A 24,754-nucleotide genomic window follows, 5' to 3' on the forward strand; every position below is an offset into this window, starting at 1 on the left:
TGTCGGATGTTGGATGTCGGATGTTGGATGTTATATATTAGATGTTGGATGTTGGATGTTGGATGTTAGATGTTAGATGTTATATATTAGATGTTGGATGTTGGATGTTGGATGTTAGATGTTATATATTAGATGTCGGATGTCGGATGTTAGATGTTATATATTAGATGTCGCATGTTGGATGTTAGATGTTATATATTAGATGTCGGATGTTGGATGTTGGATGTTATATATTAGATGTTGGATGTTGGATGTTAGATGTTAGATGTTAGATGTTATATATTAGATGTTGGATGTTGGATGTTGGATGTTAGATGTTAGATGTTATATATTAGATGTCGGATGTCGGATGTTGGATGTTAGATGTTATATATTAGATGTCGGATGTTGGATGTTGGATGTTGGATGTTGGATGTTAGATGTTAGATGTTATATATTAGATGTTGGATGTTGGATGTTAGATGTTAGATGTTATATATTAGATGTCGGATGTTGGATGTTGGATGTTAGATGTTATATATTAGATGTCGAATGTTGGATGTTAGATGTTGGATGTTAGATGTTGGATGTTAGATGTTATATATTAGATGTCGAATGTTGGATGTTAGATGTTGGATGTTAGATGTTAGATGTTATATATTAGATGTTAGATGTTGGATGTTAGATGTTAGATGTTATATATTAGATGTCGGATGTTGGATGTTGGATGTTAGATGTTATATATTAGATGTCGGATGTTGGATGTTAGATGTTGGATGTTAGATGTTAGATGTTATATATTAGATGTCGGATGTTGGATGTTGGATGTTAGATGTTATATATTAGATGTCGGATGTTGGATGTTGGATGTTAGATGTTATATATTAGATGTCGGATGTTGGATGTGGTTGAACACATGAGATCTGCTTCATTACAATAAGAGGAAGAGATGGAGGTTAAATAAAGAACTTGACAGTTGTTGTGTGGAGGTGGAGTCACGGCCCAATGAACAAAAGGTCTGCAGGCTTCATGGATTTCAACTCTCTGACGATCTGACACCACAGCGTCTGACTGGGGGGGTCATGCAGAGTGAACTCATTCTGTCCACACTGGACTCTAAATGAGCTCCGTGGTCAGCTGATGAGAGACGTCTGACAGTCTGTCAGGTTTCTATGAACCAGGAGCTGCTCATAAATACAGACATGCAGCCTTTGCTCACACTAAAGGCCTCAAACTGGACCCTCCAGAGAGACTTTCATGGGTAGAATAGAAGAAGAGAACAAAATAGAGCTGATGGATAAACACAGGAGACATGAGCACTATGGAAATACACACAAAACATCCAGTAAAAGAGTTTAAAGTTACACGTTTACTCACAAACAAAGTGACAGAATGTGTCTTTATGTTTATAATGTGATTAATAATCTCACACGTGAGGAGGGAAAGATACAAATGTGTTTATAGTGAAAATCAATCAACTAAAAGCACCTAGAGTGGCAATACGCTTTAAAGAACTACTTTTCCCAGAAGCCTCCTCACTCTGCGCATGCGTAGTTGCATCATAACGACGTGAACTGCTGTGTTTTCAGTAGCAACCGTGTCTGGAATTAATAAAGTCGTTTTTAAAGGTAAGAAACGTTTTAAAATGAATCGCGGAGGTCCTTTAAAGTGATTCATGGAATACCAACACACATATATAATTATATATATTATTGTCACGTGATAAGAGCGCGCTAGTTAGCCTTGTTTAGTGAGCGAGCTAACGAAGCTAACGTAGCTAACTTACGCCAGACTGCGTTTAAATTCTGCATCTTTTTTCGCTCACTAGCGGAAGTGACGTTAACTAGTCCTTCAGACATTTAGCTGAAAACACTAAAGAATCATTCAAATGTTGAGCTTCAGTTCGGCGTTGATCACAGCAGGCAGCACGTGTTTCAGTTACATGTTTATAAGCAGCTCCTCTATTACTCCGATAGTTTAAACTGTTTAGATCATATTCAAACCAAATGCTCTTAGTTTGTTACTTGTATGCCGATACAAATATAGTTATGTGCTTTATAAAATATATGGAATTAAATTTAATTGAATACCCAAAAAGTCTTGAGTCTGCTACGAGGATATTAGATTACATATATCTCCCACAACTACATTAATATGTATCATAATGTAAGTGTGTGACATACGTCCTGTTTGAGACCTTTTCATTCACAGACTGAGACATGTCCACTCTACTGGATGAGACAGCAGCAGATGTTCCAGTCAGAGACTTCACCGTCAACCTCACAGCAGGTCTCCGTGTTGTCTCCGTGTTGTCTCTGTGTTGTCTCCGTGTTGTCTCCGTGTTGTCTTTATGTTGTCTCCGTGTTGTCTCCGTGTTGTCTCCGTGTTGTCTTTATGTTGTCTCCGTGTTGTCTCCGTGTTGTCTCCGTGTTGTCTCCGTGTTGTCTTTATGTTGTCTCCGTGTTGTCTCCGTGTTGTCTCCGTGTTGTCTTTATGTTGTCTCCGTGTTGTCTCCGTGTTGTCTCCGTGTTGTCTCCGTGTTGTCTCTGTGTTGTCTTTATGTTATCTCCGTGTTGTCTCCGTGTTGTCTCCGTGTTGTCTTTGTGTTGTCTCTGTGTTGTCTCCGTGTTGTCTCCGTGTTGTCTTTATGTTGTCTCCGTGTTGTCTCCGTGTTGTCTCCGTGTTGTCTCCGTGTTGTCTCCGTGTTGTCTTTATGTTGTCTCCGTGTTGTCTCCGTGTTGTCTCCGTGTTGTCTCCGTGTTGTCTCCGTGTTGTCTCTGTGTTGTCTCTGTGTTGTCTTTATGTTGTCTCCGTGTTGTCTCCGTGTTGTCTCCGTGTTATCTCCGTGTTGTCTTTATGTTGTCTCCGTGTTGTCTCTGTGTTGTCTTTATGTTGTCTCCGTGTTGTCTCCGTGTTGTCTCTGTGTTGTCTTTATGTTGTCTCCGTGTTGTCTCCGTGTTGTCTTTATGTTGTCTCCGTGTTGTCTTTATGTTGTCTCTGTGTTGTCTCTGTGTTGTCTCTGTGTTGTCTTTGTGTTGTCTCCGTGTTGTCTCCGTGTTGTCTCCGTGTTGTCTCCGTGTTGTCTCCGTGTTGTCTTTATGTTGTCTCCGTGTTGTCTCCGTGTTGTCTTTATGTTGTCTGCGTGTTGTCTCCGTGTTGTCTTTATGTTGTCTCCGTGTTGTCTCCGTGTTGTCTCTGTGTTGTCTTTGTGTTGTCTCTGTGTTGTCTTTATGTTGTCTGCGTGTTGTCTCTGTGTTGTCTTTATGTTGTCTCCGTGTTGTCTCTGTGTTGTCTCTATGTTGTCTGCGTGTTGTCTCTGTGTTGTCTTTATGTTGTCTGCGTGTTGTCTCTGTGTTGTCTGCGTGTTGTCTCCGTGTTGTCTTTATGTTGTCTCTGTGTTGTCTTTATGTTGTCTCCGTGTTGTCTCTGTGTTGTCTCCGTGTTGTCTCCGTGTTGTCTCCGTGTTGTCTCTGTGTTGTCTCCGTGTTGTCTTTATGTTGTCTCCGTGTTGTCTCCGTGTTATCTCCGTGTTGTCTTTATGTTGTCTCCGTGTTGTCTTTATGTTGTCTCCGTGTTGTCTCCGTGTTGTCTTTATGTTGTCTCCGTGTTGTCTCCGTGTTGTCTCTGTGTTGTCTTTATGTTGTCTCCGTGTTGTCTCCGTGTTGTCTTTATGTTGTCTCCGTGTTGTCTCCGTGTTGTCTCTGTGTTGTCTTTATGTTGTCTCCGTGTTGTCTCCGTGTTGTCTTTATGTTGTCTCCGTGTTGTCTTTATGTTGTCTGCGTGTTGTCTCTGTGTTGTCTTTGTGTTGTCTCTGTGTTGTCTTTATGTTGTCTCCGTGTTGTCTCCGTGTTGTCTTTATGTTGTCTCCGTGTTGTCTCCGTGTTGTCTCCGTGTTGTCTCCGTGTTGTCTGCGTGTTGTCTCTGTGTTGTCTTTGTGTTGTCTTTATGTTGTCTCCGTGTTGTCTCCGTGTTGTCTCCGTGTTGTGGAGAACGAACATTCTTCTTCTCTATGCTCCTACAACCTTCTGTGTTTGCTGTTTACGTCGTCTCATTGTGTGTTTTAAATAAAGTTTTGTGCTTAAAGACTCATCGACGTTCCAAAATGCTCGAGCGAGACAGAACGTCTCTCGTGTGTCCAGAGAGGAGCTGGAGGACCGATTCCTGAGACTCAACGAGGAGACACTGGTCCTCAAACAGCATGTTAACAAGCAGGAGGACAAGATCAGGAAGTGAGACACACACACACACACACACACACACACACACACACACACACACACACACACACACACACACACACACACACACACACACACACACACACACACACACACACCCTCCCTTCCTCCAAAGACCTCCAGACAGGAACATCTTAACTTCTCTTTATAGCACTCACCTCTGATCTTCCTCCTCTTCTTCTTCCTCCTCCTCCTCAGACTGGGCACTAAGCTAATGAGGCTGGTGAAGGACCGTGGTCGTATGGAGCAGCTGGCGGTGGGAGGAGGAGGAGGAGGAGGAGGAGGAGTCTCCAGGCTTCATGACGTGGAGATGGAGGAGATGATGGAGGAGCTCCAGGAGAAAGTGCGCGGCCTGCAGGCGGAGAACGAGGGGCTGAAGCGGCGCCTCCTTTTGGCCAAGCAGCAGCTCCTCACCTCCCAGAGCAGGAGGTCGTCTCCGTACGACCGCGTCCCGTCACGGGTCAACTCTGGGTTAAAGAAGCTGAGAGACGACTCCTCCTCTCCTCCTCCTCGAGGGAGGCCCAAAGGTAGGTCTCAGGTAGAGGAGACTACCTGAACATCTGGAGGTGGATTTATTAAAGTCCTCTGATGTTTGTCTCCTTCAGGTACCCGTAGTTCAGAGGGAGGAGCCAGACCCCTGACGGGCCTCCTGCCTCGGTTTGGACACAGTCTGCTGGAGGAGGCCAGGGCCGAGGTCCGAAACCTGTGAGTCCTCCTAAACCACCAGGGTCTGTAACTGTGTCCCCCTAAACCACCAGAGTCTGTAACCGTGTCCCCCTAAACCAACAGGGTCTGTAACCGTGTCCCCCTAAACCACCAGGGTCTGTAACCGTGTCCCCCTAAACCACCAGGGTCTGTATCTGAGTCCTCCTAAACCACCAGAGCAGAACTCCAACTGGTTTTAAAGTCACATTGATCCACTGCAAATCACAAGGGATTACTGTTTAAAGTATTTACATCACAGTTACTAATCTCACTCCATATTTCTAGGACGTTGACGGAGTCTCTGTGTCAGTTTGAACTCCTTCAGAGGACACAGCACGCTAGCTCTGAGCAGCTGCTGTTAGCGTGCTAATGCTAACAGCAGCTGCTCATGTACATTTACGTTGTCCATATGTAGTAAGTTAAGTCACTAAAGGTAACAGTCTCTCTCTCTCTCTCTGTGAACCAGAGAGAACATGATGGAGCTCCAGAGGAGCCACATGGAGGAGGTGGAGGGAGCGTCGGAGCTGCTGAGGGAGGAGCTGAGGAGGAAGGAGGCAGAGTTTGAGGAGAGACTCCTGCAGGTCCGAGAGCAGCAGAGCTCCAGACTGAGGTACCGAGTTGTTCTGGGAAGTACCTGATCCTTTAACATCAAGAACCAGAAAAACACCAAAACAATCTCCAAAACGACTCAGTTTATTTCAACTAGAAGCTGTAAAACCTCTCATTATCATAACCGAGTCATTCTGCACTAAAGACATGTTCTAGTTCTCTCTACTTCTAGTCATGATGGTTCTGTTTCCATAGAGGAGCAGGACTTTTATTTTGAAGAGAAAAGCAAGACCACAGAGTAAAATGTGACAGGAGACAAAAAACATCCTGAAACTGCTCGATGTTCAGAGAGTTAACGAATAAATCGTTGGTGTACGATGATTAAATCGTTTTGTGAGAAATAAAATCAGCGTGTGTCCATTGTTCGTGTTCACCTACAACTATTACTAACTTATTAACTATTGATAACTAAACAAAAACACTTGTGTTATACTCTGTGAGGTGTTTTACTGACTCAACCAGAAGAACTATTGATTACTATTGATTTGGACCTTTCCTTCTAGAGAGGAAACGTATTTATGGTGGAAGATACAATCATTTATAATAAACACTGTTGTATATAACTTGTATTTGCAGGGGGAGCTTATGATTTATATTTACTGTATTTAAACAGTTTGATTGTTTTTAAGCATATTTAGATGATAATAACTTGGACTACTAACGCCTCACTAACGCCTCACTAACGCCTCACTAACGCCTCACTAACGCCTCACTAACGCCTCACTAACGCCTCACTAACGCCTCACTAACGCCTCACTAACGCCTCTCTTAACGCCTCACTAACGCCTCACTAATGCCGCCTCACTAATGCCACCTTACTAACGCCTCACTAACGCCTCACTAACGCCTCACTAACGCCTCACTAACGCCGCCTCACTAACGCCGCCTCACTAACGCCGCCTCACTAACGCCTCACTAACGCCTCACTAACGCCTCACTAACGCCTCACTAACGCCGCCTCACTAACGCCTCACTAACGCCTCACTAACGCCTCTCTTAACGCCTCACTAACGCCTCACTAATGCCGCCTCACTAATGCCGCCTTACTAACGCCTTACTAACGCCTCACTAACGCCTCACTAACGCCTCACTAACGCCTCACTAACGCCGCCTCACTAACGCCTCTCTTAACGCCTCACTAACGCCTCACTAACGCCTCTCTTAACGCCTCACTAACGCCTCACTAACGCCTCTCTTAACACCTCTAACGCCTCTCTTAACGCCTCACTAACGCCTCACTAACGCCTCACTAACGCCTCACTTAACGCCTCTCTTAACGCCTCTAACGCCTCACTAACGCCTCACTAACGCCTCACTAACACCTCTCTTAACACCTCTAACGCCTCTCTTAACGCCTCACTAACGCCTCACTAACGCCTCACTAACGCCTCACTAACGCCTCTCTTAATGCCTCTAACGCCTCACTAACGCCTCACTAACGCCTCACTAACGCCTCACTAACGCCTCTCTTAATGCCTCACTAACGCCTCACTAACGCCTCTCTTAATGCCTCTAACGCCTCACTAACGCCTCACTAACGCCTCACTAACGCCTCACTAACGCCTCACTAACGCCTCACTAACGCCTCACTAACGCCTCTCTTAACACCTCTAACGCCTCACTAACGCCTCACTAACGCCTCACTAACGCCTTACTAACGCCTCTCTTAACGCCTCTAACGCCTCACTAACGCCTCACTAACGCCTCTCTTAACGCCTCACTAACGCCTCACTAACGCCTCACTAACGCCTCACTAACGCCTCTCTTAACACCTCTAACGCCTCACTAACGCCTCACTAACGCCTCACTAACGCCTCTCTTAACACCTCTAACGCCTCACTAACGCCTCACTAACGCCTCACTAACGCCTTACTAACGCCTCTCTTAACACCTCTAACGCCTCTCTTAACGCCTCACTAACGCCTCACTAACGCCTCACTAACGCCTCACTAACGCCTCACTAACGCCTTACTAACGCCTCTCTTAACGCCTCTAACGCCTCACTAACGCCTCACTAACGCCTCTCTTAACGCCTCACTAACGCCTCACTAACGCCTCACTAACGCCTTACTAACGCCTCTCTTAACGCCTCTAACGCCTCACTAACGCCTCACTAACGCCTCTCTTAACGCCTCACTAACGCCTCACTAACGCCTCACTAACGCCTCACTAACGCCTCTCTTAATGCCTCACCAACGCCTCACCAACGTCTCATTGGTGTTTTTCTCTCTCAGGTCTCACGTCAACGGTAACGTGTCGATGATCAAACTACAGAAGCAGCTGTCTGAGCGGTCTGACGTGGTCTCAGAGCTGGAGGGACGTTTTTTACAACTACAGGAGGTGAGATCCTGTAAAAACATCTGCTCACAGATCAATGTAGTGATGAACAATCAATACGTGCATCTCTGTGAGGAGCAAGACCTTTAAAAACACAAATATATCCGAGATCTGCTCAAAGAGCTGCTCGCTGTGGGTTTAATCACGTGTGTTCATGAAGAGGTATCAGGATACTTGTTAGTAGAAACATTTCAGCTTTTATTGATGAGAACTGAAGACTTTGACTTTACGCGTCTCAGAGCCAGAGGTTGCTGAAGGCCGCTCACGACGCAGCGATGCTGAAGGTGGACGAGCTGTCGGCTCGGCTGAAGGACGAGAGGACGAAGAGTTTGGACCTGGAGACGAGGCTGCAGAGCTCCACCGTGTCCACGAAGAAGACGGAGCAGGTTTGATGAGATGTGAACACAATCTGATGCAACTCTAAAGGGTTCACTTCATATATAAAGGTCTGTTCTCTGGTGTGCAGCTGCAGGAGAGGATCAGTGAGCTGGAGCAGGAGAGAGACCTGCTGAGGGACAACAACGAGAAGCTGGTCCACAGGTGAGGACACCCTGGTCTCATGCGCCACTGTAACCTGAACCCAGTTCACCACGATCCTCAAAGGGACGACGCTCCACCTTTTATATGTGGACGTCCGATCGCTGCTGATGGTAAATGTGGTCGATGTTATTGACCCAGAAAGATTCAATCTGTTGTTCTTCCTGCATCAGTGATGAAGTCTGTGGGCGGAAGAACTTAGATCTATAGTGTGATGGACCGACGGAGCCAGAGAGAGCCTCAGTTCTAGACCCTCAGTTCTAGACCCTCAGTTCTAGACCCTCAGTTCTAGACCCTTTCAGAGCGCTAACAGGACAACAGAATAGTTTTATCGTTGGTATTGAAAGACCCTTCTAAGGACGGGTGTTGGAAATGATCACGAGCTAAAATGCTGTAATAAACTGCATTTATGTACAAGTACATAAATTTGTCCCGATCAAATAAACATGGAATAAAATAACATTTTCATGGTGCATGTGTCGTCCAAAACTAATATCAGAGTATTCAGAGGCTGCATTAAAGCCGTGCAAAGAAGAGGCGGCTGGTGGGGCTTTAGGGAGTCAGGAGCAATGCATGCTGGGACATGTAGGCACTGTGCCGGCTCCATAAGCAGCAGGACTCTTCTTCCTGCACTGAGGGACTTTTACCTTCAGCACTGATTGGACATCAACATAAAAGTTGGAGAATGATTTTTAGATTTTGTTATTTTAACCCAGAAAAAAAAGACCCGATACGTTTAATTCTCACTAACAAATGCTAAGCTAAGAAGGTGATGCTAACTCCTACAGAGACAGACGCCATGACTTTAACGTCTTCATGTCTCCGTGTGTCTCCAGTGCCTTCGACGTGTCCCTTCAGCGGCGTTATCAGATCCAGGATCAGCAGCTGAAGCTTCAGATCGCTCAGCTGGAGGCGGCTCTGAAGGCCGACCTGGTCGACAAGAACGAGATCCTGGATAAGATCAAAGCTGAGCGAGGCAATAATACACAATACATCATATCAGGGTCCTCCATGTTTATATGTAGCTCTCATGTTCATGAGGATATATATATATATATATTTATATATATTTATATATATATATATATATATATATATTTATATATATATAGATATATATATTTATGAATAATGATTTTTCATTTCAGACACAAATGAGAAGCTGACAGAAGAAAATCAGAAACTTCGACTCCAGTTTGTGGAACAGAAGCAGCAGCTGGAGGAACTAAACGGTCGTCTGACGTTCTACAGCAGGGTGAGATATTAATATAATAATAATAATAATAATATTAATACAGTCACTGCATTCTAAAGCTTCACTGGTGTTGTGTCTGTTAAAGGAGACGGAGTACGACGTGGCTGAACTCACCGAGGCTCTGCTGCTCATCAAGGTGAGTTTACCCCCTCAACCCACAAACTACACCTCAGCTAGCTGCTAGCTGCTAGCTGCTAGCTGCTGCTAGCTGCTAGCTGCTGCTAGCTGCTGCTAGCTGGAGAAAACGTCTTTCTGACGGTCAATGAACACATCACGTGTGACGAACTCTTCCGTCAGAAAAAGAAGCTTAAAATGGTGATGTTTCATCAAAAACATATTCTTCAGTGAAACTATGAAGTCATGATTGATTCTTCTGAGACCAACAGTCATGTGACAACAAATCAGAGAAAAATGTGACGTAAAAGATGCTCAATGACTCCAGTACTGAGTAATAAAGCTCTAGAGGGGTGATGGTCCACCCTGGTTCATGCTGGTTCATACTGGGTCATACTGGTTCACCCTGGTCCACCCTGGTTCATACTGGTTCATCCTGGTTCATCCTGGTTCATACTGGTTCATACTGGTCCACCCTGGTTCATCCTGGTTCATACTGGTCCACCCTGGTTCATCCTGGTTCATACTGGTCCACCCTGGTTCATCCTGGTTCATACTGGTCCACCCTGGTTCATACTGGTTCATACTGGTCCACCCTGGTTCATCCTGGTCCTGAGGTCTAACCCCTGGTCTCCCCACAGAGGCGTAAGTCCCAGAGGAGTGGAGACCTGATCTTCCTGAAGGAGGTGGAGTCTGATAGAGTCGGAGAGCTGCGAGCCGCTCACGCTGAGACCATCCAGGAGCTGGAGAAGACCAGGAACCTCCTCAGCATGGAGGGCCGGATCAGCAGGGACTACAAGGTGAGGCTCAGCAGGACCATCACCGGTTCTCTCTGGAAGTAGACCTGCGACCCCGCAGCGTGTTTAGGACCTGTTGTTCTACACGGTTCTCCTGATACACCTGGAGAATCATTAACTACGGTTACAAGCACCACACATTCCTGTCTCTTCATCATCCTCATCATCATCATCAGTGAGTCCAACATCGATGGGTCGATTATCACGTCTAGATATGGAAACGTGGAACCTCAGGAACATTTAGCTTAGCATCAAACTATGTTTTTATCGTGTGTGTGTGTGTGTGTGTGTGTGTGTGTGTGTGTGTGTGTGTGTGTACATACATTTTAAATCATCAGGTGGAGCTGGAGGCCGTCCTGAACCAGATGGAGTCTAACAGAGCGACGTGGGATCAGAAGCTGCAGCATCAGGCCGCTCTGCTGGACTCTAGAGCCGCTAAGATCCAGAGACTAGAGGGTTAGTGTGTTCATGTCCTCATGTGTTCATTCATGTGTTCATGTCTTCATGTGTTCATCCTCACAGCTGGTGGTGAACATGTCTTCATATCTTCATATCTTAATGTGTTCATCCTCACAGCTGGTGGTGAACATGTCTTCATATCTTCATGTGTTCATCCTCACAGCTGGTAGTGAACATGTCTTCATGTGTTCATATCTTCATGTGTTCATCCTCACAGCTGGTAGTGAACATGTCTTCATGTGTTCATATCGTCATGTGTTCATCCTCACAGCTGGTGGTGAACATGTCTTCATGTGTTCATATCTTCATGTGTTCATCCTCACAGCTGGTGGTGAACATGTCTTCATGTGTTCATCCTCACAGCTGGTGGTGAACATGTCTTCATGTGTTCATATCGTCATGTGTTCATCCTCACAGCTGGTGGTGAACATGTCTTCATGTGTTCATCCTCACTGCTGGTGGTGAACATGTCTTCATATCTTCATATCTTCATGTGTTCATATCTTCATGTGTTCATCCTCACAGCTGGTGGTGAACATGTCTTCATGTGTTCATCCTCACTGCTGGTGGTGAACATGTCTTCATATCTTCATATCTTCATGTGTTCATCCTCACAGCTGGTGGTGAACATGTCTTCATATCTTCATGTGTTCATGTGTTCATCCTCACAGCTGGTGGTGAACATGTCTTCATATCTTCATATCTTCATGTGTTCATCCTCACAGCTGGTGGTGAACATGTCTTCATATCTTCATGTGTTCATCCTCACAGCTGGTAGTGAACATGTCTTCATGTGTTCATATCTTCATGTGTTCATCCTCACAGCTGGTAGTGAACATGTCTTCATGTGTTCATATCATCATGTGTTCATCCTCACAGCTGGTGGTGAACATGTCTTCATGTGTTCATATCTTCATGTGTTCATCCTCACAGCTGGTGGTGAACATGTCTTCATGTGTTCATCCTCACAGCTGGTGGTGAACATGTCTTCATGTGTTCATATCGTCATGTGTTCATCCTCACAGCTGGTGGTGAACATGTCTTCATGTGTTCATCCTCACAGCTGGTGGTGAACATGTCTTCATGTGTTCATATCGTCATGTGTTCATCCTCACAGCTGGTGGTGAACATGTCTTCATGTCTTCATATCTTCATGTGTTCATCCTCACAGCTGGTGGTGAACATGTCTTCATGTGTTCATCCTCACAGCTGGTGGTGAACATGTCTTCATATCTTCATATCTTCATGTGTTCATCCTCACAGCTGGTGGTGAACATGTCTTCATATCTTCATATCTTCATGTGTTCATCCTCACAGCTGGTGGTGAACATGTCTTCATGTGTTCATCTAAAGCTCATTAAAGATGTTTAAAGTAGAACTATAAATATAAATGAGAGAATATTAGAAGATAAATCATTATTATTTATAAAATGTTTGAAGGTTTGAAGATGAACTGAAGTGAGACTTTGTTTGGTCTTTGTTCCTCCTCCTCCACCTCTTCCTCCTCCTCCTCCTCCTCCACCTCTTCCTCCTCCTCCTCCACCTCTTCCTCCTCCACCTCTTCCTGCTCCTCCTCTTCCTCCACCTGTTCCTCCTCCTCCTCCTCTTCATCCACCTCTTCCTCCTCCTCCTCCTTCACCTCCTCTTCCTCCTCCTCCTCCTCCTCCACCTCTTCCTGCTCCTCCTCTTCCTCCACCTGTTCCTCCTCCACCTCCTCCTGCTCCTCCTCAGCTCAGCTCAGAGGTGTGTCTTACGGCACCAGAACCTCCGTGTTCAGACGGGACGTCCCAGCTGAAGACGAGGATGATGAAGAGGAGTCTCCTCCTCTGGACCGAGAGGAGAACCTGGTGGAGCTCCAGGTGGTCGGAGCCACGTTGTCTCCGTCTGTGTTGAGGTCTCTGGGGGACTCTGAGCCCTCCACCTTCATCACCTACTCCTTCTACCTGTTCGAGCTTCACTCCACTCCGGTGTCTGTGGGCCTCACGCCGCGGTTCGGGTTCACGTCGAGGTACGTGGTCACGGTGGACCAGCGGCTGCTGGACTTCCTGCTCGGAGGATCGGTGACCCTGGAGCTGCACCAGGCTCAGGGTCTGGACTGGAGGACCGTGGCCACAGGTCGGATCCACCTGCACCAGCTGATGGAGCGAGATGGGAAAGTTCAGGGCACCGTGCCGCTGGTCGGTGAGTGAGACCAGACCAGAGACCAGACCAGAGACCAGACCAGAGACCAGACCAGAGACCAGACCAGAGACCAGAGACCAGACCAGAGACCAGACCAGAGACCAGACCAGAGACCAGACCAGAGACCAGAGACCAGACCAGAGACCAGACCAGAGACCAGACCAGAGACCAGACCAGAGACCAGAGACCAGACCAGAGACCAGAGACCAGACCAGAGACCAGACCAGAGACCAGACCAGAGACCAGAGACCAGACCAGAGACCAGATCAGAGACCAGAGAACAGATCAGAGACCAGAGACCAGAGACCAGATACCAGATCAGAGACCAGAGACCAGACCAGAGACCAGACCAGAGACCAGACCAGAGACCAGAGACCAGACCAGAGACCAGACCAGAGACCAGACCAGAGACCAGACCAGAGACCAGAGACCAGACCAGAGACCAGAGACCAGACCAGAGACCAGACCAGAGACCAGACCAGAGACCAGAGACCAGACCAGAGACCAGATCAGAGACCAGAGAACAGATCAGAGACCAGAGACCAGAGACCAGATACCAGAACAGAGACCAGAGACCAGATCAGAGACCAGAGACCAGACCAGAGACCGGCTCACAGACCAGGTCCGGCTGGTTCCTTCAGCTCTATATAGTTTATATGTGACGAGATGTTACTTGTTCACCAGGTGTGTCTGAGGAGACCCGGTCCTTTGGTTCTGTGGACTACTGGTTGAGGTTGAAGGTCCCGATGACGGAGACGTTCCGTCTCTACAGAGAGAAGGTAAAGGTGTCGGGTCACGTCGGCGCCACCCTGAACCAGGACTCAAAGGTACCTGAAGGCTCCCTGAACAAGCTCTTCATCACGGTCCACCGCTGCAGAGACCTAAAGAGGTCCGGCGGGTCCGGGTGTCCGAGTCCCTACGTGGTCTACAAGTTCTACGACTTCCCCGACTACCCGACCGCCACCGTGCACGAACGCTGTGACCCGGATCTCGGTGACCTCAAGTCTTACCTGGTCCCCGTGGACCAGGACCTGGACCGGTACCTGAGGTCTGAGGACCTGGTGCTCTACGTGTTCGACTTCAAAGAGGAGAAGATGGACACGTACCTGGGGAAGACCCGGGTCCCTCTGCTTCCTCTGGTCCAGGACCAGGAGATCACAGGTGAGTCTGACATCACGTCTCTGGTTTCATGAACACGGAGACGAGTTCATGAATATATTAAACATTAAAGCTGCAACGACAGAGCGTCAATCTATCAGAACTGTGTTGAGTTAGTCCAGAGTCAGGAGACCTTCACAGCCTGGACACAAGCTGTTCAGCTCCTCCCTCTGGAGGAGCTACAGAGCTCTGTACGCCAAAACCACCAGACCAGGACCAGCTCCTCTCTGATGAACCGTTGATCACGCTGCACTAACACCTCTGTTTGTTTCTTTATTGTAAACTTGTGTTTGTACATTGAGAGCGAAGTGGAAACCGGAGTCAAATTCCATGTATGCACCAATAAAGCTGATTCTGCTTCATGGACGTCTTTGTGTTCAGGACTCTTCGGGCTCACCGATCCCTCCGGCCTCTCCTCCGGCCTCATTGAAGTGACTTTGAAGTGGAGCTCCACCTACTTTACTCCGTCAGCCTCCATCACGGCCGCCGAGGAGACGGAGAGGACGACTACAGAGCGGCACGAAGAGGAGGAAGAGGAGGAAGAGGAGGACGTGCTGCAGGAGGAAGACAAACCCCCTCCTGCCTCACCCTCCGGGTCACAGGTCAGCAGACTCTCTGAACCAGCTGAGGGAACGGGAGGTGTGTTTAGCTGTTGAATGTGGTTTTTTTCCCATCAGGCCGAGCGGCCGAAACTCAGACCGAGGACGCAAGTGAAGGACGTTAAAAAGGTGACGTTCATCGATCCGTCAGCTCCAGAGGACCAGGTGAGGAGACACCAACACACACACAAGTCTTTATTAGTGAACACATTAACAACACACAGGGCTCTGGTCATGAGCCCGACTGCCCACGGTAAGAAGCTGGTCATGTGGCGTGAGGTCTTGGTCCTGATGGAGGTCTTGGTCCGGAGGTCTTGGTCCTGATGGAGGTCTTGGTCCGGAGGTCTTGGTCCTGATGGACCTCAGCCTCCTGCCAGATGGAAGGGGCATGAACAGTTCGTGTCCAGGGTGAGAGGGGTCGGCTACAATCCTTCTTGTTCACTTCAGGGTCCTTGAAGCGAACAAGTCCTGGAGGGACGGCAGATTGCAGCCAATCACCTTCTCAGTAGAGCGGATGATGCGCTGCAGCCTGCTCTTGTCCTTGGCTGTGGCTGCAGCGTACCAGACCGTGATGGAGGAGCAGAGGATGGACTCAATCATGGCTGTGTAGAAGTGAACCATCATTGTCTTTGGCAGGTTGAATTTCTTCAGCTGCCTCAGGAAGAACATCCTCTGCTGAGCCTTCTTGGTGATGGAGCTGATGTTCAGCTCCTACCTGAGGTCCTGGGATATGATGGAGCCCAGGAAGAGGAAGGACTCCACCGCGTCAACGGGGGAGTCACACAGGTTGATAGGGGCTGGTGGGGCTGCGTTCTTCCTGAAGTCCACAACCATCTCCACTGTCTTTAGAGCGTTGAGCTCCAGGTTGTTCAGACCACCAGGTCACCAGATGATCAGTCTCCCACCTGTAGGCGGACTCATCCCCACCAGAGATGAGTCCAATGAGGGTGGTGTCATCCACGAACTTCAGCAGCTTGACGGACTGGTGACTGGAGGTGCAGCTGTTGGTGTACAGGGAGAAGAGCAGAGGGGAGAGAACGCAGCCTTGGGGGGAACCGGTGCTGATGGTCCGGGAGGCTGAGACGTGTTTTCCCAGCTTCACGCGCTGCTTCCTGTCAGACAGGAAGTCTGTGATCCACTTGCAGGTGGAGTCGGGCACGTGCAGCTGGGAGAGCTTGTTATGCAGCAGAGACGGGATGATGGTGTTGAAAGCAGAGCTGAAGTCCACAAACAGGATCCTGGCGTAGGTTCCTGGGGAGTCCAGATGCTGGAGGATGAAGTGAAGGACCATGTTGACCTTTGTAGGTGAACTGCAGGGGGTCCAGGAGTGGGTCAGTGAGGGTTTTTAGGTGGGACAGGACCAGGTGTTCAAAGGACTTCATGACCACAGAGGTCAGGGTGACGGGACCCCCTAAATGTGACGCACTGTCCCTTTAAGAAGAGGATTTCTCTTCATCAGGAACATTCTGGAGTAGATGTCTGAACTCTTCCTCCTCTCTGCAGGAGAATAACTGATGTGTGTTCTGTGTGTGCAGCCTTCGTCAGCTCCTCCTCCTCCTCACAGCGCTGCAGAGGAAGAGGATGCAGAAGAAGAAGAGTCTCACTTCTCTGAAGGTCAGCTGGTCCCGGCCGGTTCTCAGTCTCATTCTGACGACTCTGAGATCTCTGAGGATATCGTGGAAGGTGAGGAAGTGTTGACGGATAGAATTAAGGGGTCATGATGAAGACTGTGATGAAGATCTGTGGCTGCTGGGGGTTAATAAAGCTGAAATAACACGATAAACAATGGATGTTATTGTTATTGAGTGGAGGCTGTACTGTAGAGAGGAAACAGGATTCTCCCCAAACTCACTGAAAGGTGCAAATGTTTCCTGAGCAGAGACATAAACACTGAATGTGTCAATAATCTGTAGAGCAGCCTTCATAAATGTTAACGACGTCCCTCTGAGAGCGTCCTCCTGTCAAACACACCTTCTTCTTCTGCTCCCACCAATGTGTGTGTGTTCACCTCCCTGCTGGATCCAGATGTGGACGAGGCCTCTGCAGCCGGAGGTCAGAGCGACTCCTCTCAGTCCGACAGCGATGACTGCATAGTTCACGGACGGCCGGCGGGGAGGAAGGTCAGTGAACGCCTCACAGAGCAGCGTTTGTTTAGCTTCACTTCGATTTTGTTTCTGAGTGAACACCATTGAGCCGAAGTCGGTCTGCTGTTGGTAAACAGAAGTTGTTCACATTATCCATCAACTGACATCGTTAGAGAAAGAGATCAAAGACACGTTCAGACGAGGAGCAGCAGGTTAACTGTGGGCGCCCTCTAGTGGGGCGCGGGGGAAATGCAGAATTATTTTATTTCAAGAACTTTATTGAGAACTTCTCATATTACAAAAATACAAAGTACACGGACACAACACTAAGTCATTAATACATACATGGAGAAGTGGCTGTCCTTTGGTGTAAATGTTTACGTTGCGCCGTTAGCTCGTTGGCGACTCACACGTGTAGCTTAGAGCAAAATGAAGAGACGTTATGGAGATGAGCTGAGGTTCACAGCTCAACACTGGGTGAGTTCTTGTGTGGAGAGGGAGCCTCCACTCATCAGACATTCTGCTTCCTTCACCACATCCCTCCTCTGTGAGGTCGGCCTCTCAAAACTAAATACAGATCTCAGCTCAACACTGAGCATTGACTGAGAGGATCAAGTCTGATCCCCGTTTAACAAGAGTTGTAGTGGAAAGCAGCTCCATGCAGCCACTGCTACTGATAAACCTGCTGGCTCACACACACCTGCACTCATGTTGTTTAGTTCTGCACAGGTTGCACTTTATTGTTGTTATCTTGAAAAGAAAAATGTGTAAAACAGGTTAATTGAAGGCACAATAAGCGATTTTTTGCCAAATATGAGTTATTTTTTGCACAGATGGAACTTTATTTCATTGTTAAAGTGACGGCACGTTGTATTTGTTTTTGTCTGATGGAGCGATCTGCTTTACTCCACAGTGATTGCCAGTTCCTTTATTCTAGTATTTGAAGAAGCACAGATGGAGGAGTTGTTATTATTGATATTTCAATAAAGGTTGAACATGGACCACTGGTCTAACCCAAAGATATGAGCTTTACTGTAAATCTAACCCTCTGAATAAGACTGTGTCCTCATGGAGACTTTTCTAATTGTTCCCATTGAGGAGAGTTCGTATGTGGTCACAGCTTCTCTTTCCTGAGCTCCACCTTTTGGTGTGTTTTCTGCCAGAAAAAGGCTCCGTGTGGACACAGACCTAAAATCCATGACTCCAGTAATGTTTGCAGCTCTAATGATGGGCTCAGAGAGTTATCGTTCATACCAGGTGAACAGTGGAACAGAAGCTGAAGAGATAACATCAGATAAAGGTTCTCTCAGTGGACGGACAGCAGGACGCTCTGCTCCTCTGTGGTTCACACTTCATCAGACCGGTAGTTCCTTCTGTGTTCCTGCTGACAAAACAATCAGTCTGATGTTCAGCAGCAGCAGACGTTTAGTTGTTACTGTGAGTATAAACTATTATAATGAGACTTATTATCCAAACTAACCTCCTTCACAGCCCTCGCAGAGGCTCCGGGTGGAGGTCGTGTCTCTGAGCTTGAGGCCGGAGTCTCGGGTGTCCCGGGACGTTAGCGTGGTGCGTCTGTTTGTGGAGTACTCTCTGCTGGATCTACCCACGGAGGAAACCCCCCTGTCTCTGCCCAAACCCCCCCAGGGCAAGACCATCAACTACAACTACAGCAAAGGTCAGAGGCTGCACTCATATTATGCTAAGCTAAGCTAGTTGATTCCAGTCTTTCCAGGCATCAGAAATCATTCAACAATGTTCAATAACTTAGTCGTACTACTGTCAGTAATACAGCAAATATTGGTGCTGAATCCAAGAGAATGTTTACAGGATTATAACATTAGAAGTAACAATACGTTATTTTCACGATACTTACATCATGATACGTTATTATCATGATACGTTATTATCACGATCGTTATTATCACGATACATTATTATCATGATACGTTATTATCACGATCGTTATTATCATGATACGTTATTATCATGATACGTTATCATGATACGTTATTATCACGATCGTTATTATCACGATACATTATTATCATGATACGTTATTATCACGATACGTTATTATCATGATACGTTATTATCACGATACTTGCGTCACAATACTTAAGATACGATATTATCACGATCGTTATTATCATGATACGTTATTATCACGATCGTTATTATCACGATCGTTATTATCATGATACGTTATTATCACGATCGTTATTATCACGATACGTTATTATCACGATATTTAAGTCACGATCGTTATTATCACGATCGTTATTATCACGATCGTTATTATCACGATACGTTATTATCATGATACGTTATTATCATGATACGTTATTATCACGATCGTTATTATCATGATACGTTATTATCATGATACGTTATTATCATGATACGTTATTAACACGATCGTTATTATCATGATACGTTATTATCACGATCGTTATTATCATGATACGTTATTATCATGATACGTTATTATCACGATACGTTATTATCACGATACGTTATTATCATGATACATTATTATCACGATACTTGCGTCACAATACTTAAGATACGATATTATCACGATACGACATCACAATACTTAAGTCACGATACGATATCACGATACTTAAGTCACAACATGATATTATCGCGATACTTAAGTCCTACCTATTTTCAACTGCAAATGATTTGTTTCATCTTTTAAGATAAAGTTTTCACTCAGTTCATCTCACTTCAGTTCATTTCTATTAGACCTAAAGCCAATTAACTAAAATATTTATTATCATCATCAACTAATTTACCTTTTATGATAAAGTCACATCTGTAGCGGTAATTTGCATAATAACACACAATTCAAATGATTAAGAAATAAAAGATTGTATATTTATTGATACATAAATCTCTTCATTATTATTTTTACTGATGTATAATAATGAGCTTAGAGCTCGTGTTAGAAGTTAAACATCAGAATTCATCTCTAATATCTGTTTTATATTAACGTGAAAACATCTCCTTCAAACTACTGGATTTATTCAATTTAATCACCAAAACTACATTTTACAGATTACATGTGAACACATGATAACGTTATAATTGACTTTATCTAATATCGTGATGCTGTATTGATAGCATTAATGAAAACACCCCAGATAATTACTGAGACACTAGCACACACGCAATCACACTGAATAACAGCATTGATTTCAGGTCGGTGAATAACAAACCACTTTGAATATTATTTCATGTAGATTTTGTGGGAGGAGTTAAATCCCGACCTGAGTGTTTCCTCTGACCTCGTCTTTGTTCTGCAGTCGTTCCTGTGGACCCGGAGAACAACGGGGCGAGGAGGCGGCTGCTGAGACGAGTCCTGCAGGGACGAAACCCTCAGATGGAGAGGTGGGCTTTGTTCTGTTTAGACAGGAAGTGAGACGAGAAACATGAAACTCTGAGAAACTCAATTTATAGATGATGAGAATCAAAGAGAAAGTCTTTGATGAGGACGATAACGTGAGTTTACATGAAGGTTCGAACATTAATCATACTCAGTTTTAATCATTCATACAGAATCCAGTGGTGGGGGGGACAGCTAGCTTAGCTTAGCATGAAGACTGGAGACAAGATTCTCTGAGGACAATAAAATGAGTTTGCAGCCTTAAAATTAGGATTATAACATGAATCATACGGACAGTATTAATAATTCATACGTGTTGTTGTTGATGATGTTGATGTTGATGTTGATGATGTTGTTGTTGTTGGTGTTGATGATGTTGATGATGTTGTTGTTGATGTTGTTGATGATGTTGGTGTTGATGTTGATGTTGATGATGTTGATGTTGATGTTGATGTTGATGATGTTGATGATGTTGATGATGTTGTTGTTGATGATGTTGATGATGTTGATGTTGATGATGATGTTGATGATGTTGTTGATGATGTTGATGTTGATGTTGTTGATGATGTTGATGTTGTTGATGTTGTTGATGTTGATGTTGATGATGTTGATGTTGATGATGTTGATGATAATGTTGATGGTGTTGATGTTGATGATGTTGATGTTGATCATGTTGATGATGATGATGATGTTGATGTTGATGATGATGATGTTGTTGTTGATGTTGATGTTGTTGATGATGTTGATGATGTTGATGATGATGATGATGTTGATGTTGATGATGATGATGTTGTTGTTGTTGTTGATGATGATGATGTTGATGTTGATGATGTTGATGATGTTGATGTTGATGATGTTGATGTTGTTGATGATGATGTTGATGATGTTGATGTTGTTGATGATGTTGATGTTGTTGATGATGTTGTTGATGTTGATGATGTTGATGGTGATGTTGATGATGTTGTTGATGATGTTGATGTTGTTGTTGATGATGATGTTGATGGTGATGTTGATGGTGATGTTGATGATGTTGTTGATGATGTTGATGATGGTGATGTTGATGATGTTGATGTTGTTGTTGTTGATGATGTTGTTGATGTTGATGATGATGTTGATGTTGTTGTGAGACAGAATCCGGTTCACGGTGGTGAGCGAGCCTCCAGAGGAAGAGGAGCAGGAGAGGGAGTGTGAGGACGTCGGGGTGGCCTTCATCAGGATCCCTGAGATCCTGGAGAGACAACAAGACCTGACTGAGACCAGCCTGGAGGGTCTGCACACACACACACACACACACACACACACACACACACACACACACACACACACACACACACACACACACACACACACACACACACACACACACACACACACACACACACACACAGAGACACACACAGACACACACAGACAGACAGCTCTCAAATGAAGCCATGTGTCCTGCAGTGTTGGACGTGGAGGACAGCAGCCAGGTGGTCGGCAGTCTGACTGTGACTGTGGAGGGACTGGAGGCTCTGCAGGCCATCATGGAGGACCAGGACCTGGACCTGGACCAGGACCACGTGCGAACCCTGGTGTCCTCTCTGCTTCCATCAGCATGAGGCAACACCACCGACACTGAAGTCTATTTCCTTCAGACGTGTTCTGAAGAAGATATCTACAGACGTGTTCCTCAGGGAACTCTGAAGAAATAAAACGTGACGATTGGTTGAAAAGTTCAGATTCACTGTTCCAGACTGAAATATCTCAACAACTATGGGATGGATTATCATGACATTCTGTACCATCATTCATGTTCCCCAGAGGATGAATCGTTCATAGAGCAGCGTGAACGGATATTATATTCATTTCAGTGTCTATATTTCACAGGTTTTTACTGTAAACGTAGAGACATTTTGAAAGCTTTAAAGCAACAAATGAACGCTTAAAATGAAGAAGCTCCGCTTAAACGTGAGCTGCCACCGTGTGGACGTCTATTTATCGCACTTAAAATGATCTATTGTTCAATGTGAAAATGGTTTAAAGTTATTTAATGTGTATTCTTTACACAGAAGGATCATCTTCACTGTAGCTCAGGTTCTGTCTCTGTTTGCTTTTGTGCTCTAATAAAGAGGTTTACACACGACATGATGTCACTCTGTCTGTACGCTTAAGGTGAAGCTACAAGCGGCTGCTGATTAGCTTAGCATGAAGTCTGGAAACAAGAGGGAACGGCTAGCTTAGCTTAGCATGAAGTCTGGAAACAAAGGGGAACAGATAGCTTAGCTTAGCATGAAGTCTGGAAACAAAGGGAAACTACTAGCTTACGTAGCATAAAGTCTGGAAGCAAGAGGGAACATCTAGCTTAGCTTAGCATGAAGTCTGGAAACAAGAGGGAACAGCTAGCTTAGCTTAGCATGAAGTCTGGAAACAAAGGGGAACAGATAGCTTAGCTTAGCATGAAGTCTGGAAACAAAGGGAAACTACTAGCTTATGTAGCAGAAAGCCTTGAAACAAGAGGGAACAGCTAGCTTAGCTTAGCATGAAGTCTGGAAACAAAGGGAAACTACTAGCTTACGTAGCATAAAGTCTGGAAACAAGAGGGAACATCTAGCTTAGCTTAGCATGAAGTCTGGAAACAAGAGTGAACAGCTAGCTTAGCTTAGCATGAAGTCTGGAAACAAGAGGGAACAGCTAGCTTAGCTTAGCATGAAGTCTGGAAACAAAGGGGAATAGCTGGCTTAGCTTAAAGGCTGAAAACATGAGCAATAGCTAGCTTAGCACAAAGACTAGAAACAAGGTTAAACAGCTAGTTTAGCATAGAATAATGACTGGAATAAACTATGAACAGCTAGCTTAGCATAGCGTAAAGACTGGAATAAACTATGAACAGCTAGCTTAGCATAGTGTAATGACTGTAAACAAGAGGAACTGCTAGCTTAACTTAGCATAACAACTAGAAAAAGGGGGAAAGTCATCATAGCTTAGCATGAAGACTTGAAACATTCTGAACCCTGTGTGGTCTTCTCGGGTTCTGGTCTGGTCTGGTTCTGCTCTGCGTCCTCATCTCTGCTGCAGTGTCCCGGTTCGTCCACAGAGATGTTCAGCGTGAGGACGTCAGCTGCAGCTGACAGAGAAGAGGAAGAGGAGGCGATGAAGAGGAGGAACACAAACATCAGACTCAGTGGATTAAACAGAATCTTCTCTCAGCAGGTAAAATAATATTTCATCTTTATTTAAATGAATCTGAGCGTTTAAATGTTACAGACTTTGATTCTTGTCTCATATCTCAGAGAAGTGAATATTTAAACATTTAATTCTCTGTTTGTTGGTGTTTGATCTGGAAAAGAATCAGCAGACTAATAATAAAGATGTTCATTTTTATGTGTATTCACACTTTATTATTTGAATAAATCATAAATGCTGAGTTGTGTTTTCATCACACGGAGGATATTTTATATGTTCAGATAATCTGGTGGATGAACTTCAGCTGTTCATGACGCTTTGACTGCAGATGAAGATCTGAGAGCTCCGTAATGTTTACATTTATTCATATTAATAATAATAATAATGAGGATCTGAGAGCTCCGTAATGTTTACATTTATTCATATTAATAATAATAATAATGAAGATCTGAGAGCTCCGTAATGTTTACATTTATTCATATTAATAATAATAATAATGAAGATCTGAGAGCTCCGTAATGTTTACATTTATTCATATTAATAATAATAATAATGAAGATCTGAGAGCTCCGTAATGTTTACATTTATTCATATTAATAATAATGATGAAGATCTTTATTTATATAGCAAACGCAGCACAAAGTGCTTCACGATGAAGATAAACATCGAATGAATAAAACAGGAAAATAACATGAAATAGAAAACAGAATAAAACGCATAATAATAATAATACTATTAATAATACTCTTAATAATAAAATGTATTATCATTATTATATGAACGCTGCTTCATTCTCTTGACTGATTATTCTGTCGAGTGGTTTTGTGTTTTATGACATCATTCAAGTTTATTTAAATTTTTAAAGTAACTCAAGTAAAAAGTACAATATTTACCTCTGAGCTGTAGTGAAATACTCAAGCACAGTACAAGTATCTTAGAATAGTACTTGAGTAAATGTACTTAGTCAGATAATGAAGGTGAAGATCTTCCTCTGTTTCCTCTGATCAGTCTGTCCGTAGTATTCATCATGTGAGTACTACCGCAGTACTACCGCAGTATTACAGCAGTACTATGCAGTACCACAGCAGTATTACAGCAGTACTATGCAGTATAAGGAGCAGTACAGTGTGTTTGTCCTGCAGCAGC

At 44.9% G+C, this 24,754-nt stretch overlaps 1 protein-coding gene across 2 annotated transcripts; it reads left to right on the forward strand.

The window, feature by feature from the left end:
• The first annotated feature begins 1,531 nt into the window (after window positions 1-1,531).
• On the forward strand, window positions 1,532-22,561 carry rpgrip1l (RPGRIP1 like). 2 transcript variants are annotated; one of them, XM_079162928.1, is made up of 24 exons: window positions 1,532-1,607; window positions 2,191-2,268; window positions 4,064-4,208; window positions 4,416-4,744; window positions 4,823-4,922; window positions 5,389-5,532; window positions 7,766-7,871; window positions 8,108-8,254; window positions 8,335-8,408; window positions 9,242-9,381; window positions 9,554-9,660; window positions 9,746-9,796; window positions 10,416-10,574; window positions 10,910-11,027; window positions 12,762-13,211; window positions 13,896-14,372; window positions 14,751-14,971; window positions 15,047-15,133; window positions 16,504-16,651; window positions 16,994-17,088; window positions 18,544-18,730; window positions 20,364-20,448; window positions 21,575-21,711; window positions 21,890-22,561. In XM_079162928.1, the coding sequence occupies exons 2-24, from the start codon at window positions 2,199-2,201 to the stop codon at window positions 22,042-22,044; spliced, it is 3,732 nt and encodes a 1,243-aa protein (XP_079019054.1). In that variant the 5' UTR covers window positions 1,532-1,607; window positions 2,191-2,198; the 3' UTR covers window positions 22,045-22,561. The 2 variants fall into 2 exon arrangements, with proteins under 2 accessions (XP_079019054.1, XP_079019053.1); XM_079162927.1 differs by having other exon boundaries at window positions 21,575-22,020.
• The last annotated feature ends 2,193 nt before the right edge of the window (window positions 22,562-24,754 follow it).

This window comes from Pholis gunnellus (genome assembly GCF_910591455.1).
Source record: "Pholis gunnellus genome assembly, chromosome: 7".
In the NCBI taxonomy this organism is placed as follows: domain Eukaryota; kingdom Metazoa; phylum Chordata; class Actinopteri; order Perciformes; family Pholidae; genus Pholis; species Pholis gunnellus.